Source organism: Terrapene carolina, unplaced genomic scaffold (assembly GCF_002925995.2).
Source record: "Terrapene carolina triunguis isolate 2854851 unplaced genomic scaffold, T_m_triunguis-2.0 Scaffold175, whole genome shotgun sequence".
NCBI classification, from domain to species: Eukaryota; Metazoa; Chordata; order Testudines; family Emydidae; genus Terrapene; species Terrapene triunguis.
The window spans coordinates 3,302,719-3,320,911 of NW_020664526.1; the positions used below are offsets into that span (position 1 = coordinate 3,302,719).

At 40.3% G+C, this 18,193-nt stretch overlaps 1 protein-coding gene across 2 annotated transcripts in view; it reads right to left on the reverse strand.

The window, feature by feature from the left end:
* Nucleotides 1-363: 363 nt before the first annotated feature.
* Nucleotides 364-18,193, reverse strand: part of LOC113406991 (NEDD8-conjugating enzyme UBE2F) — a 135,075-nt gene continuing 117,245 nt past the window's right edge. For both annotated transcript variants that reach the window (XM_029912064.1, XM_026654011.2), the window contains one exon: nt 364-1,412. In XM_029912064.1, the coding sequence (XP_029767924.1) occupies nt 1,362-1,412 (51 nt within the window). In that variant the 3' untranslated portion in view covers nt 364-1,361. The remainder of the gene's footprint in view (nt 1,413-18,193) is intronic.

The following is an 18,193-nucleotide window of genomic DNA, read 5'->3' on the forward strand; positions in this document are numbered from 1 at the left end:
GAGGAGAAACTAAGATGACAATCAGAATGAAGTAGCCTTCCGAGTGGTGCAAAATGTAAAAGTGTTACACACACATTCCATCTGTATGAAACCACAAACATTTATTTCATTGCTCCAGCTATTTATAAAAACTTGAATCAAATCCATTTCCACTCTCTGATCCCACCATGCAATGCATTTATGTGTCTATGGCTATATCCATTGATTTTCATTAGGCCAAACAGGATATTGAGCATCATTCTGATTAGCGTAGGTGAGTAATAGGGAGCGATGGCATACGATACACAATACTCTTCACAGCACTGATTCCAAATGTTTCATGCCATTAGCTTTGAACGGATTCTCTGCAGGAGGATCTCTGCTTTCACATGTCCTTACTCTTCTTTGATATATAGCTACTTACAAGAAGAGGGATTATAGCATATCACTCCTTCAGCATAACCCCTCCCCCCGCACAATTAAAAATAAATAAAACCTAGGCTCACAGGAATAATATAACAATGGTGCAGTGTGTTATATGCGTTATTAGTATGTTGCTCTCAAGGGCACAGGGTTACAGAACACCCTGAGTCATTCACCAGAAAATTAATCCAAACTGCACTGTCAATTTATGTAACAGTCTCCAAAACTTTCCTCTCCACATTTGGATCTGAAAGGCCTGTTTTGAAAAGTTAGCCTTTTGGTGCATTTGCACAGAATATATAATTTTTTCCCTAATACTACGAATTTAGACTTTTGGGTTAGGGATTAGCTTATATTTCTCAACTATTTTGCACAAACAATACAAACTAAAAGTACTCAAAGTAGCACTGTACAAGTCACAAATTTGTGCCAAAATGTACTTAGATTAAATATAATCATTAGACTTTCAGTATTAGATAGTTGATTTTATGCATTCTGACAAGCTCTAGTGACTCCTGGGAAAAGTTGATATTTCTGCTCCATCAAAGGCAATAGTAGTATAATTTGGTTCAGAGGGAGACCATTTTATTGCCAACTTGAAGTGCTCCAGAAATGCATCACTATTTTTACTAGGCAAGAAGAAAAGTGTAGTACAACTTCAATAGTGATTTCTTTTAACTCTCAAGCATATTTCATCAACAAGATATACAGTACAGTTTCAGAAGAGCAAACATTTTAAAAGTAAGCAAACAACTTTTTTTTTAACCAACATACACAATTTCTTGCTGTATTTATGTTGAACTGTCCATTTACCTTGGACAATTACGAAGTTAGTTTTTTTTCTTCAGTACAACATGGACACAGGACTAGTACAATCTGGGGGTTTTGTTGTTGTTTTATAAGTTATAAAGACAACTCTATAGTTTGAAATCCATGGTCCTGCCATCAGTCTTCCTTCATCATCTTGCATACCGCTTAATGTAATCTTCAACTTTATTCCGAAAGTCCTCCTAGAGAAAAGAAGAATCAGAATTACACCACATACATTTCAGAAAAACTCAGAGTTCTGGAGGGGTGAAATTTCCATGTTCAGTACTCAAGGAAGTTGGTCTGCAGTTCTCTCTCAGACACATATGTCTTGCAAAAATGTGTCTATCGTAGCATCTTTGCACCGCTTTGAAAACTGGCGGACTCTGCATTTTTCACACTGCAGCAAAAGTGACTGGAAAAAATATGTAAATACCACACTTAAAATCCTTGAAGTAACACTTGACTATGGACACCTGTCAAGATCGGTACAGTTTAAACAGTTTTGACAGGATTCCCTTACCATTGGATGGGTTCTAACGATGAATGTGTCATCGTGTATAATGTAGCCAGGGCCATATCGTTTTAGAGGGAAAGAGTCCTTAATCAAATGGGGAATGATATGAAATACACTATTAGCAGATTGCATGCCACATTACAACTTTCCCCTCTTTTCTATACAATTGCATAATCGCTTATTTATATGGTAGTTGTGATATCTTAACTGTCTAGACTAATTTATTACAACTCTGAACAAGTTTGCTATAGTGACTTTTAATTACAGAAAGATTATTAATATTACCCTTAAGGACAAAAATGGACAATATCTAACAGACCCTAAAGACAAGAATGAGAGATGGTGAGAATATATCATGGCCTGAAAAACCTCAACTAGAGAGCAAGCCTGCCAATAATGGATGAAGAAATCACGGTACCAATAAAAAGACTTCTGAACAGAAAAGCGCTAGCTTATGATGTAATACCAACTTAACTGTTAAAAAGTATAAGGGGATGAAGATCTGAAAGCTCTGTCAGAGGTGGTGAAAAATATGTCTGAGACAGGAGAATTACCAGAAGATTTTACCACCTCATTGCATATTCAGATCCCCCCAAAAAGAACAGTCCTATGGATTGTACAAGCTACAGAACAATCAGCCTAGTATAGCATGCCTCTAAGATAATTCTGCAAATTGTTCAAGACTGAATACAAGGGAAGACTAATAAGGAAATAAGCGGACAACAATACAGTTTCAAACATGGAAAAGGCATCACAATTATGAACCTGAAGCTTATATCAGAAAGATCAATTGAAATGGGGAGAACAGTATACTTGTGTTTCATTGACTTTCAAAAAGCATTTGACAGAGCACTGCTCAAATATATTTCGATCTGTAGGGATTGAGGGATATGAACTCAGAGTAATAAAACAAATTATATTGGAATCAGACAGTGATTACAGTTGGTGACAAATAAAAGCTAACAGTAATCAAGAGAGAAGTGAAACACGGTTGTATGTCACTGACTATTCAACATTTATAGCAAGTGATTAAAATAACCGAAAAAAGTATTAAGATGAATGGAAAAATGAGTGAATGACATTCACTATGCAGATGAAACAGTACAGTTGGCTGATTCAGGTGGTCTGATGAAGTTAGTGAAGATTACATATGAACATGGCAAAGAATAGAGTCTAAAGTTGAATGTGGACAAGACAAATAAGGGTGCCCTGTGACTATTTTTGCTACAGTGATAAACAGTCTGAGTTTTCCTGATTGGTTTTGTTCTTTGTAGGTAAAAAGCCAATGCCCACCAAACACTGAGGGAGTGGTCTTCGTTCCTCTGAGGAAGCGTGCAGTGTTGGGAAGAACACAGGTAAATGAATGAATTGGTTAAAGTGAAATGCTGCAACTACGTTAGGGGTGAATTTGGGGTGTAGATGTAAAGACACTATATCCTTACGGAATATAGTGTATGCAGGATCTGCCATCATTGCTCCAAGATTGCCAGTTCTTCTCGCTGAAGTGATGGTTACAAGGAAAGCGACCTTCAAGGAAAGGAGGGACATGGAGCAAGTAGCTAAAGGCTCAAACGAGTGCCTTTTGAGTACCGAGAGAACAAGGTTCAGGTTCCACTGGGGAGGTAGGCTTCTGAGTAGGTGGGAAGGTTCTTATTAGGCCTTTCCAGAATCTGTTGGTCAGTGTATGTGCAAAGACTGAGTAGCCCTGAGAAGGTGGATGGTATGTGCTGACTGATGCCAAGTACACTCGCAAGGAGCTGATGGACAAACCTGATGTCTTCAAAGATAGGCTATAGTCCAAGATGAGAGGAATATTTGTAGTCTCTGGGTGAGTGCCTCTTTGTTGTGCCCAAGAAGAGAAGTGCTTCCATTTAGCTAGGTAATATTTTCTAGTACAGTCCTTTCTACTATTATAGAGCAGTGGCACTCAATCTTTCCAGACTACTGTATCCCTTTCAGGAGTCTGACTGGTATGGAAAACCCTCAAGTTTTACGTCATTTGAAAACTACTTGCTTACAAAATCAGACATAAAATTACAAAAATATCACAGCACACTATTTCTGAAAAATGGCTTACTTTCTAATTTTTACCATATAATTATAAATCAATTAGAATATAAATATTGTACTTACATTTCAGTGTATAGTGTATAGAGCAGTATAAACAAGTCATTGTCTGTATGAATTTTTAGTTTGTACTGACTTCGCTAGTGCTTTTTAGGTAGCCTGTTATAAACTAGGCAAATATCTAGATGAGTTCATGTACCCCTGGAAGACCTTTGCGTATCCCCAGGGGCATGTGTACCCCTGCTTGAGAACCACTGTTCTAGAGGATGTCTCATATGGCTGTGGAGCATGAACGTTCTAAGGATGATGCCCATCCAAATACCAAGCTGTGAGGTGGCACAGACAGATGGGGGTGCTTGATCTTGCCATTCCACTGGGTCGAGAAGCTTGGGGAATGTAGGGAGGATGATTGGTGGTTGGGATGACATGCATCTGGTTGGGAAACCAGAACTGTCTGGGTCAGAAGGGGGCAATCAGGATTTTGTGTAGAACTCATGGCAGGAGAAGAAGTCATAGTTGAACTGGTCTGACCAAGGAAGAAGCAGTGCATCACTCTGGGAGTGGTGATGTAGGCTCCTCTGGAGTAATATGTAGTAATTTTTTGTTTGCTTGAGAGACTAACAGATCCCTGGTTGGGGTCCCCCATAGAGTGAAAATATTGCGGAGTAACAAATTGTGGAGCTTCCACTCGTGGTCGACCACACAGTGTCTGCTGAGGGAATCTGCAAGCACGTTTGGCTCCTCAGGAAGGTAGGCTGCTGATAGGATGACTTGATTGGGGATACACTAGTTCTGGAGGCTGACTGCTTCTGCACTCCCCCACTTGTTGATGTAGAAGACAGTCGTAACATTGTCTGACATTATAAGCACATGGTGAGTATAGATGAAAGGAAGAATGGATTCACATGCCTTCCATACTGCTTGCAACTCCAGAATAATGATGTGCACCCTGGATCCTTGAGATGTTCAGGCACCTTATGCTGTGTGGCGGTTTGTGTGGGATGCATCTGTAATAATGGTCCTAGTCTGTAGATGCAGGGAGAAAGGGGACGCCCACGCATATCTGATGAGTATTTGCCCACCAGAACAGGGAAGACAAGACAGTACCCTGACCTAAACTGTTACCATGAGGTTCATGGAATAACAGCTTGGGCAGTATACTGACTGCAGCCAAGCTTGAAGGCAACGAAGGTGGAGCCTTGTGAACAGGGTGACATAGGTGCATGGGGCCATATGACCTGAGAGAGAGAGACATGCTTATCCGGTACTTGAGGGTTGCTTGTGACATGAGCTATGATATTGTTCAGGCTCTGGAACTTGTCCTTGGGGAGATACACTCTTGCGGTGATAGAATTTAAGGTTGCCCCAATGAAGACCAGAGCTTGTAGGGGGATGAGAACAGATTTTTCAATGTTTACTGTGACTCCCAGTGAAGAGAGTTGGTGTAGTAACATCATGGAAGTTGAGACACAGGCTTCCCGGCGAGGCTTGGCAAGAAGCAACCATCTGTTAAGGTAGGGGAAGACAATGAGACCACAAAATCTGATGTGGAGCACTACTACTGAGAATATCTTGGTAAAGACTCTGAGAAGGTCGCTATTTGAAGGGGGATTACTCTGTACTGAAAATGGTCAGAGACTATTATGAATCTGAGACCGTGTCTGTTGGTGGGATGAATCTCTACGTGAAAGTAGGCATCCTTCATATCAAGAGCTGTGATCCACATCCCTTTTCTAAAAATGGAATTATTGTTGCCAATGTGACCATGCAAATCTGAGTTTGCGAATGAAGAGGTTGAGATGATGGAGATCGAGAACTAGTCTCCAACTACCCTTCTTTTTGGGTATCAGGAAGTCAGTCAAATAAAACTCTCCCCCTTGGTATTGAGAAGGGACATGTTCTATTGCTCCTCACTGCAGTAAGGTATTCATCTCTTGTTTGAGAATACTCTCATGAGAGTGGCCCCCAAAAGGGAGTGGGGAGGATTTTTTTTTGTGTGGAGAAGGTAGGGATGCAAACTCTATCATATAGCCAGAGTGGATGATGTTCAGCACCAACTGTCTGTGTTGAAAAAGAGTGCTAGATGACCCCCAAATGGCGTGGGGATTGGGAGATGTTGGGCTTAGTGTTTTGAGGTTCTCGAGCTCCCATCAAAAATAACATTGAGCCGGGGGTTGAGATCCTGAGTCTGTTGCAGGGGGTGTAGGGAAGTGGGACTTTTGAACCCTCTGTCTCTTACATGGTGGTTCATAGGACCTCTGATAGAAAAACTGCTGAGCCACATATGTAGATTTGACCGATGTGCGGTGAAACTTCCTCTTAGGGGGAGGTATGTATATCCCCAGTGAATGGAGGGTAGCCTTGGAATCCTTCAGGGTATGGAGGGACTTGTCCATCTTCTGGTTGAAGAGGTGTGACTCATCAAAGGGCAGGTCCCCGATGGTATTCTGGACCTCCCTAGGGAACCCTGATGCATGGTGCCATGACTCTCTGTGCATGATGATGGGAGTAGCCATAGCTGTAGAGGAGGTATCAGCAGCATTGACTGCAGATTGGAGGATGGTCCTAGCTATCACTCTGCTCTGTCCTGTTGCGGACGGCTGTCAGTAAATGCTGCAAACTGGGCATAGTTCAGGAAACAGTATTCAGCCAGTAGCACCTGGTAATTGACTATCCTGAACTGAAGGCTGGATGATGAGAAGACCTTTCTTCCCAGCAGATCCAGGCTTTTGCCCTCTTTGTCAGCAGGAGTAGATTGGAGATGTTGCTGTCTAGCCCCTTCAGAAGCAGCATGGACCACCAGCGAATTGGGAGGGGGTGAGATAACAAAAATTCCACACCCTTGGCCAGCACATAATAATGCTTCTCTGCCCTTTCGGGAGTAGGAGCACAGGTGGCAGGGGTGTGCCAAACTGTCCTAGCTGGCTGCAGTATGGCTTCATTAACAGGGAGAGCTATTCTGTTGGGTCCGGAAGTATGCAGGATGTCTAGGAGTTTGTGCTGGGAGTCTTGGATCTCTTTGAGAGAAATCAGCAGCTCTCCAGCAACTCTGCAGAGAAGTCCCCGGAACTGCCTGAAATAATTCAGGGGGGTGGGGATTTAGAAGTCACTGCTTCGTCTAGGGATGATGGAAGCGCCAGAACCTTAGTGTAATGTTCCTCCTCCTCTGCCAGATCTGATCATCCCCTTAGCAGGGAAGCAAGGGGTGGCTCATTGGCAGGTTGGATTGACCCTGCAGGGGATACTGGTTCCTAGTCCCCCAATACGGCTAGTAGAAGGGGTTGATAGTTGATTGTGGGGGACCCCATGGCATGGGGTACAAGTGGCTCTGAGTTAGATGAGGTAGAGGTTGGTTCCAAACTGGTATGGGCCTTTTTGATGGTGGAGGATATGTAGGTTAAGGGAAGATGATGAGGATGATTCTGGTTCAGACTGATGTACAGAGGGGGTTCCCTGGCCTGGGTCTGATTGGGGTCACATGGCCTTCTCCACAAGGTTTTTGTGGAGATGAAGTTCCCGCCCTTGTCAGGTACAGCTAGGGAACAATCGGCAGATACTGGACCTCACCATGATGTGAGCTTTCCCAAGGCAGTATAGGCAGCACTGGTGGTCATCACTGACCAAGAAGGATTGCAAGCAGGACGCACAGAGTGTGAAGCCCAAAGTCTTGGGCATAGTCTGGTACCCGAATGGAATACCGGGTGGGAAGAGGGAGGGGCCTCCCAAGAGACTAATGTAATGCTAAACCGTAAAAGCTATTAAAAACGTTAAACTATTTACAAACTAGATTCTTCTTATTTTGTAGAACGAAGCTGAAGTTGCAAACACTTAAGGGTCTAAACCAGACCATGCAGTGGTGGGAAGGAACTGGAGAGGCAGCAGATTCACCCCGCCCTTTATCCCTTCGGTGGGCAGCACGAGGTGAGCCAGGGTGCATGCGCAGACCAATGGACACTGCTTTCAAATGCTCTGGCTCCGGGTGTATGCGCACCATCAGTGGAATGAAATAGGGACCCATCACTCGAAGCAGCAGCTAGGTTTCCAAAAAGATAAAAGCAGATAACACAGATTACAAGCACTCATCATTAGAAGTCACGTCTGACTAGCCTCAGGAGCCGAGAGCCTCACTGCACATAAATGACAGAGGGATTGCATGTCTCTTATTTGCCGCTTGACTCTTCAGGACTATGCAGTCCTCTTCCCTCTCACAGGAAAGAACTGATGAGTTTAACAGAATACTGCATTCAACTAACCTATTCCTTCTACAACTCTGATTTTAAGACGTCATCTCCTAACCCTATTAAAATTAGAGCTGGCAGAAACTTGGGATGTCCAGTTCACGAGAAGTTATGGCATTTCAAAATTTGGTTTCGTTCCAAATTGGAATGAAACCAAATTTGTCAAAATTTCTTGTGAATCAGAAAGCTTAAAAATCAAAAGGTATTTTAGAAACAGACACAAGGTGTTTCCCCAGAGAGGCAGCTGCTGACTCAACTGGACATTCTTGTCAGTTTCACAGCTGCTAGTGATTCTGTGAAAGTCTGTCAAACCCAATTCTCTTTCATAAAAAAAAAATTGGATTCAACGAACTGGCATTTTCCAACAAAACTCTTTCATTGGAAAATATCTGACAAGCTCTAATTAAAATACAGTTTTCCCAGCTCTTCAGTAAGGAATGTTAGACCTCACCTCCCCATTGTTCAAAAATAGATTAATTACTGGATAATTCAAGACTGTTCACAGCATTCTAGCTGGCCTGCTTAGACAAGTCAAACAAAACTCCCTTCATATCAGGGCATTTAACTAGAGAATTCACCCATTCCCTTGCTGAATCAGATTAATTCCAGCCAGGTTTATTCTCATAAGAAATAAAAATAAAGAAAAGAAAGATATTGGAAGGATATGAAGTCATATAAAGTGAATGTGTAGTGCTATTGAAAAGAAAGAATTGACAGCTCTGGAGAGGTTCTATTCACAAACCAATTACAGCCCAAACAGCAGCAGTGTCCTGCCAGTGGGCCTCAACTCTACCAGTCAAATTCTTTGCCATGTGGGCTAAACATGCCAACAAAGTCTCAGTTAATGCTAAGTGGCTTGCTTTTTATTTTAAAACTTAAGGGTTTTTACAAACAATGGTTACAAAAACACTGTTTCCACGTTAAAACTACCTTACAAATACATGAAATATTTTGTGACAATGCAAATCTAATTGTCAGAATGGTTCCCAGATTGGAAATTGTTTGGGACTAGGATAGCACCTTTCCCGATGTAGCTTGGTGCTTTTTGAATATTGAACAAAAAATTAAAATAACCTTCCGCATTTGTACACAGTATCAAGGATGCTATGAGCTAACCGTAGTACAAATAAATATTACTAATCATAAAGCACCTCTCTTCAGCAGTCACTAAGGCACTGCAACTCATCTTCACAGGCTGTTCTTGTGTAATAATAATGAAATTACATCAATCCACTCCTTCAGAACATTGAATCAGATACTTGATGTATTACAGGACTCCCGGGCTCATTGCCCTGTTTACTGAACAGTACTGAGCTAACCAAGAGGTGGTAATCATGAAGAAATGAAAGGTCAATCTCTATGAAAGTGAAAGGTCATTTTAATTTTTTGGGGTCAGTATTGTAAAAGAATCAAGGTATTTTTTTTGTTTGCAACTATCTAGAGTAAGAACACTATCAGCTTCAAGCCCTACGTCAATGGAAACTGCTCATAATACAAATGGCTTTGCAGTCCACACGTAAATAAAGTAAGCATGGGGTTATTACATCTCACCTCGTCAGTCTGAGAAGTCACTTTAACAAACAGTGAGAGGCAAACAAAGTTAAGAGGCAGGATTAAGGAAGATGCATATAAACTAAAATATAAACCATTACAAATGACTGCATATTCATTACTGAAAAGAATTAGAGAAGTGGCAACAGCAAAGTACAAGGAGTTGAAAACCATAGTTTTTCACCAATGAATTCGAAGTGTTATATCAGAACACAAGCTCTCTGCATTAATCGAAGGCAGAGACAGTCTCTATATAGCAAAGATGCTCTAGAAAGGCAGTCTGTCACTTCTGCTTACCTTCCTGATCAAGGAAATGACAGCATTGGCCAGAGTATATTAAGCAGATTGTGTTTCATGTGAATCTGGTTACTGAACAGAAGGTTCTCATTACACAACTGCAAGACTCTAATTTTAGGCACACCATATGGTTTAAAAGTTTCTTATTAACATTGTATATTTGTCTATGTTCACATCTGTTTATATGCAGCACTGAACAATCAGAAGCAGTAATAATAATCAAAGTCGTACACGTTTTGCATTATAAACTGGTTAATATGAAACCTCAATATGAATATTGCAAAAACTTAATTCATTAAAAAGAGTGAAAACTGTGAAACATGTCCAGAATATCTGATATGGAATAATATTCCACAATATTATCTATTTAAAACTGTGTAACTGTATGGGCAACTTAAGATAAATATACATGGAATATACCAAATGATAGGTTTTTCCGTATTTATTGGTAGTTTTACTTCCTTTAAATTTAGTTGGTCTTGTTTAATTTTTAGCATGCAGTACTCTTGCAAGTGCAAATTTATCTGAAAGACAAGGTGGGTAAGGTAATATCTTTCATTGGACCAACTTCTGTTGGTGAGAGACAGAAGCTTTCGAGCAAAATAGAGCTCTTCTTCAGGTCTGGGAAAGGTACTCCGAGCATCACAGCTAAATGCAAGATGCAACACTTTTAAAAGATGAGCCTGGGAGCTTAAACTCATAACTCTGCTAGACACTAAAAATCAGGGTTATTTATCCAGAGACACTGGATTTATGGCTTATTACAACAATCTGTAACCCACTAACCCCCCTTTTTGTCCTAGGACTGCAGAGGTGTTAACGGGCTACCCTACCTTGAATGGTTCCCTAGAATGTGTGTTAACTACTTATGCTAAACAATCTGTTCCACCTTGCATTTAGCTGTGACTGGCAAGGCCCCCCCTCCCCAGCCCCAGAAGGGTGGACAGGTGGCAAGGGTCCTCCCACCCCCAGCCCCGGAGCACCAGGTGGTGTGCCCCCCTCCCTAGTCCGGGAGCGCTGGGCAGAGTCCCTGGTTGCAGGTCAGCCCCCATTAACCCCAGCCTATGGCCCTGGCCACAGGGGAAGAGCACCCGCAGTGCAGCTCCGGGAAGCAGGATAGGGTCTGGGGGTGGGCGGGGCCACGCAAGGCGACCTTTGATACCGGACACCCAGGGTTATATGTAATGAGTCAACCATATTAACAGAAAATTGAACAAACTGAACTCAGTGCTTCTAAGTAAATGATTGCACAGGTAATAGCAAAAAAAAGTCCAATGTTACACCAATATACCCGCATCTCAGTTGATGCACATATGTCAACAGCAAGATATGCCGAAATTGAACTGAGCTTAAAAAAATATGGCCTAAGATATACAGCTACTGCCTGTACATATTTGTGGCTACTGTATATATTTTCCATAGAGCATATCAATAAAATGAGAATTTAACAGAATGGAAGACTATTACCTACAGATTAGAAATAAGGCTACGGTTTTGTCATGGATATTTTTAGTAAAAGTCATGGACAGGTCACAGGCAATGAATAAAAATTCACGGAAGCCTGTGACCTGTCCCTGACTTTTACTAAAACCATCCCTGTCAAAATGGGGAGAGAGGAGGGTCCAGCACTCTGCCCCACTGCAGCTCCCACCCCTGCCCAGTGGCTGGGAGGGACCCCTGACCCAGGCTGGGATCTACGGGGTCCCCCGCTGTGGCACTCAATGTCACCGAGGTCTCTGGAAGTCACGGATTCCACGACTTCCGACCACCGTGACGTACTCGTCGCCTTAATTATAAATCTTGGAGGAATGAGGAGGAAGGAATATACTGAAAAAATACAGAAATGAAGTGAAAAGTTCCTGATGGAATTTAATTCCAATATATTTCTACAAACGCTTGAATACTAGGAAATGCTACTGTGATCCAGGTTTTTGCATGAGTGCGAACAGAAGGTACTCTGAATCCGTGGCTGTAAAATGATTAGAAATTAACATTGGGGGGGGGGGTATTTTACAATGGCAAGGAGTTCTCTATTGATAAGCACTTAATTAAAAATAAAAACCACCACCAAACATGGCACCCCAAGCAGAAACAGCATGACAATCAATCAGAGACTACCTAATTGGCAAGCCCTCCTCACTTACAACCACTAACCATTTGCCCTTTCTTGCAGTCTACATTCAATTTTTGCATTTGTACAAACATGCTAAAGGATTTGCTATTGGAACAATCTATATGTGCACAGTTGCTCTTTTGGATTTGCCGCTGTTTAGACTGAGGAATATATAACATGTTTTCCAGTTTGTAAATGTGAAGAATTAAAACAGCAGTGGACCTTTCATTAAATGCACAATATTACACAAAGTAGTAGAACAGGCATCATCTCTTGCCACAACCGTCTGCATGCCCCTCTATGTACTCATCTGAACATGGTTAAATCTTCCAACATTACATTTCAGTAAAATCCACAATTAAAATTTAATAGATAAATCAGGGAAAGTATTTGTTAAAAGCTCAGACTATAGAAATGGCCAAAACCATTTTGGGGGGAAAACACGTTAAAAAGAGAAAACTGCAACAAAGTCAACAACAACAACAAGATTTTAATAATATAATAAATATTTATGGTCAAGTTGCATTTGACTGATAATGAAATAGATGTCATCAGAGTCTTTATTACAGAAGATGCAGCTAAACTAAATAATTAAGGGTCCTTTGGAATTATGCACGTTAACCAAGAGAAGATCAGACATCCTAAACAACTCAGTTCTAATAAAAGTTTTAAAGGTGGAGATAACTAGTAGGCAATTGTTTCCAGCTGACTTATGAAATATTACTTTTAAAGAAAAATCTTTCCTCTGTTTTGTTTCATATAAAAAAAGAGTAAATGTCAAAACTGCATATACACATAAACACAAAGATCTGAATGAATACTTTGAAATAACACAAAAATATCTGAAGTGTAAGGTATTTTTCCAATTCAGATTTCTTCCTGGTCATTGTCTCTCTCACCCTATTTAACTGTTTTTGTATGACACTTCATTTAAGAATCTCAAAGCATTGACATTAAATTTTAATTGTATGAAGAGTGATGTTCTGTGGCAGCAATGAAGGAATGATTTATAGATTTCCCCTAGAAACTTTTAGTACATTTGCAAGGTGTACAAAATCACAGTGCCAATTTTAATAGCCCATGTACTGAACGTGAAGATCAATGTAGTGAAGGGTCTTCTCTGCATTGCCCCCACTATGCCAAGGGCCTCAATGTGAAGTTCCTTGATTCTCCAGAAGCCGTGGATCTACAGCAGTTGTGCCGCATTAGGGCCTTCCATTCCTGCAGAAAGCTAATGGATGGTGTCAGCTACTGAGGTTCTGAGCCAATGTTTCATTTGATCTATCTGCTGACTCAGGCTAGGAGCACTTTGGTGGTATAGCTGTGCCAGTAAAGCACTCCTAGCATGCACGCAGTTATAATGGCAAAGCCGTGCTTTGGTTGGTATAGCTCACTGCATCCCCCGCCCCCCAAGGGAAATTAGTTATACTGGACCCGCACTAGTAGCTTTTGCTGACATAGCTGTGATGGGTCAGGGATCACACCTCTTCACATCCCTGACTGACCCAGCTGCGCTGCCAGAAGTCTGTACTGCAGCACTGCACTGACATCTCTGCAACCGTAAGGGCTGCAAACTAAGGCCAACTTTTTCAATGTGGATGCCTAAATTATGATCTTAAATCTCAATTTAAGCACCTAGATTAGAAGTGGCTTGATTTTTAAGAACATCTGAGCATATGCAGCTACGATTGGCTTCAATGGATCAATAGCTGTACATCTGAATCAATTTGTATAGAAGTGGTAGTACTTTGTATCATCATGAACCGGTTCAATCTGGCCTGACAGCATTACTGATACTCAAGACTGGATAACCAGAATTGGCTGCAGTTATGTTATCATAAAATTGAAATTATGCTGGGTTGTTCAAGTCAGCGCATGGGGGCAGAATGCCATTTCCCTCACGATGTGGGACGTTTCGTTGTTTTTCTCCTTCTGATGTGGAAACTATAATACATTCCTTTGTGAAACTGAGATTGAACTGCTGCAAAGCTGTTCAGAAAAATCTATCCATAGCTGGTAGCCTAAAGTTTTTGGCACAAAATATCTTTGGAAGTTTTAAAGAAATTTGAAGAATGTATTGATATATATATATATAGAGAGAGAGAGAGAGAGAACTGGTTTGCATGAGGCATGTAGGATATTTTGCAGATCAGACACTATTTAAATAAGTTACATTATAAAGATTTGTCAGTCATTTCAGTAGTTACATGTTTTATTTATAAAATTATTTGATTCATCCTTGTGATCCTAAAATTCATATTCATGTGTCAAAGAATGAAGATCCGTTTCCTTAGAAATTCCTCTACAGAAGAGAAACCTTTATCATTTGCATCAACATTACAAATAATTTTGCATTCCAATAGTTGTGTCCAATGGTAATGAAAACACCACGTGTGTCTGATATTCAGATGAACTAGAAGATCCTACAACTAACCTAACTTGGCATCAGTTACTGGAAAATCATTTTAGACTCTCTTCTCACCAAATGATTTCTGTATGTTTGGGTAGAAAAGCCTTAAACAAAAATAAAACAAAACCACAACCAGCCTGCTGAAGAACCCAAATCTGACTGAAGTAGTAATGGTGCTCAGACAGTATTTAGAATGGATGCTTTGGCAACTCACATCTTGACCTAGATAGTGTGATTGTGTCCCAGTCTATTCAGTGACTATAGAACACAATGATGATCTAACGGAACTGAACATTGAGAGAACACTGATCTTTGACACAGAGAAGAGCTCTAATGGGGAAGCTAACCACCCCATAACGTCTCATCTATACAGAAACAATTCCTTATTTGTTGTCTGTTGATGCTTTCATAACCACCATTTACAAATTAGAGAATAACAGTCAGACATATCATCTGTCACATGTGTCAACCTACTCTGACCCACACCATGACCATAGTAGGAAACCAGCCACCTCTCTTGCCTGCTGCTGTCTATTATGGTGGCATTTTAAGCTGTTTGAGCAACATCCTGATGAGGGTAGGAAACAAAGTTCGTATTGAAGTTATCTTCAGATCTCTCTTATACAATCAAAGGGGTTACCTATGCCGAATGAACACAAGCAAAGTGTGTACTGCCCATTCTTCACTACTCAAGTTCATACACCTTTGACTTGCAGCCCCCTTCTCAGGGAAGAAGCACAACTTGTGCTGAACTTTTTTTTGGAACCCCTTTTGTGAATTACTTTCTTTCTCACTGTTTGCTATGGGTTCGTAATAAAAGTGTGCCCAAATATTTTTCTGAGATCTGTTTGATGCACTGAGTGGTTGAGTCCTTAGCGTACATTTTAATCTGTTTTACTGACAGACAACTTTCCTATGTCTTCCTTTTATCCAATACTCAGATATTCTTTTTTGGCACGTAAGTATCAACACATGTAATTGAGTTCAAAGCAGCAAGTGGTGCCAATCTGCCCAATGTGCACACAGAGGAGAGAATACCTGAAGAGATGTCACTTGGACTACTATGCAGAGTTGTCTAGCTAAACCCTACTGTGTGTGAACCAGGCCTTAGAGTCAAGACAACCATGAACCAGTATGAATTCAACATGTATGACATCTGCTAATGCATAGAAATTACGTAGTTTCCAAAACTAAATGTATTTGTCTAAACAAGTTTTCTTACGCAAAATAAGAGTTTCAATTTATACAAAGATCTGTCTTCTTTGGATTTTCAATTGTTATCTGGACAAAGCTCACATCTGCAAAGCTTTAAACCAACTTTACTGAATTAGAAAAGTAAAGATCCATCCATAGTTACAATGTTTATGAAAGATGGGCAATAGTTCCTATAAATACTCTTAGCATTATGAAAATAATCTCTTTCTTATGTATATCCACTAGCACAGTTAGCAGATATGCTGCTATTCATTCAAATATCTTGTTTACTGCACTTTAAGCTCATTAGGAGAGGGCTTTAAAGTGTGCAGTATGCATGTACAGCACAAAAAATGGGAAGAGTCAGAAAAAACCATAAGGATGTACAAAAAATAACCAGTTCATTAAACTGGGAGGTTTATCAGTCAAAACCCAAATACTTATTTTCATTTGCAGTTGCTAAAATTCCTATGGAAAAACACCATGCACAGTAGGTAATTCTACAGAGGAAGAGAAGGACCTATTGTAGTAAATATTATTGGGATAAACTAATGCAATATGACTGTCAGGGTGAATGTTTACTGAAAGAAGTCTTTGAACTGAAATAATGCCTTTGCCCTCAATATGACAGTTTAAACTGTAATCAAAGGATGATACAAAATACTGCAATTGAACATACATAATTTCAACAAAAAAACAAATGTCTGAAAACCTTTAACATCAAGTTCACTTCTACCACGTGAAGGTTTGAAACATTAAAGCAAGTCTTTAAACTAATAGACCAAACTCTTCTGTTGTAGAGTTGATGATAAAAAAAAACGGAGTTTTAAAATCTAATACAATCATTTTATAGTGTGTAGGTAATTCCAGCGCCAAAAGACCTATAATCAGAAACAAAGGCTCTGAATATGAAATCGAATCTTGGACATATGAAAATATCTGAAGACTCTACTTCTATATCCTCAGTTAGTTCCAATATAAGGCCTCTCATAGTTTGGCATTCCCTCCCTTGTCCTTCTAGTCTCCTCCAGAAATGTCTCATCAGAGAATAATGCTGACGGGCTAACATATAGTAAATATAAAAGTAAAGACACCACTGTCTGTCAACTGTGGTTATTTGGCCTTTGTACTGGGGAAAAGCCCAAAACATTAAAAACACAAAACTCTTTTGGAGGTTCACAGAAAATCAGCCAGACCCAGAAATGTTTATCATTTGCCGGTGGATTCTTTCAGGTGGTGTGTAACTGTGACTCCACATGCTACCACTGTAGCATGAAGCCCAGACTTTAAGCCACTGGGATAGTGCCAAACTCCACATATCCTGTGGCGGTTGCATAGGACAAGTGGGAAAGTCTACACGATCCAAAACTGTCATTAGTATTCTTGGACTCACTGAAAAATTCAAAAATACTAGGTTGGTTGTATACAGCAGGGGGTTCATATGAATGCAATAAAATGCAGGTTTCAATTCCCCAGATGCCATCGCTGGTTGATTTTAATTACAAGAGTTCCTCATCCTCACAAAATCTTAAAGAGTCACTTTTAAAAGAAAAAGGGAAATAACTCCATTCAGTTTTCCACAGTATATGCATGTTTCAGGGCAGCTTGATAAAGAGGGTAAAAAATCCAAGGGCCTGCTGAAATACAGGCCTTTAAAGAGGAATTTTCACATGCCCGGACATTTTTTTCAAATAATATGCTTCAGCAACTATTTTCTTTTGCTATCATTGCAGATACTGTGAAAGGCCACCACCTTTCCCCAAACTCGTCTCCTTTTTCCTGGGTCCTCTAGTAAAGTCATAACCTTGTGTTTGTGCCAATTTTTTTCCATGGAATCATTGTGATGTCAGAAATTCAGCATTATAATTGCAAGATCATGTAGAAGTGTAAAATGGACAGTGGGGGCGGGGGAAGAATCTCGTTTAATATCTTCAAAAACTAGCATACGTAGCAGAAAATTATTTTTTAAAAGTGAAACCCTAAAGAGGGAGCAAAGGTGATAATTTAAGACAACGTTTTCGGAAAAGCAGTTAATAGGATACATGTATTTGGAGCAGCAGGTATAAGAAATATATGCCTTTTCGGTTCATTACATACCCCTGCTTTTGTAAATCTGGAAAATTTATCATTAATCATTTAAGAGGCACTTACATGTTAAAAGGGCTAGCCTCAAGGCCTAGACCTCAATCATAATTAAAGAAAGCTTAGTGGAACACAGCTTTCTATTGGTGCTGTAACAGCAATTAGTATGCTGTACTGAGAATTAAGGATTAGAGAAAACATGGGTCCTGAAAAAAGTCAGAAAAATTAGTGCCAACAAGAGCCTGATTAGCAAAATCACGTTAATGTCTTTCTTTGTAATTACACCGTGACAAAAAATGTAAAACCATTGGTAACAAAAAAACAAAACACTAACACCCTGATCAGTGTGGAAGCATGATGTTGGTTACAGGCAAGATTCCTTTACAGAAGTGGTTCTCAAATGTATTTGATTGGGCCTCCGCTCTTTGTGTCTGTAGTCGTTTATCCCCACAGGTACATACATCACCTCCCAGCTCTGAAGGCAGAATGGAGAGCAGTGGCTGCTGGCCGGGCAC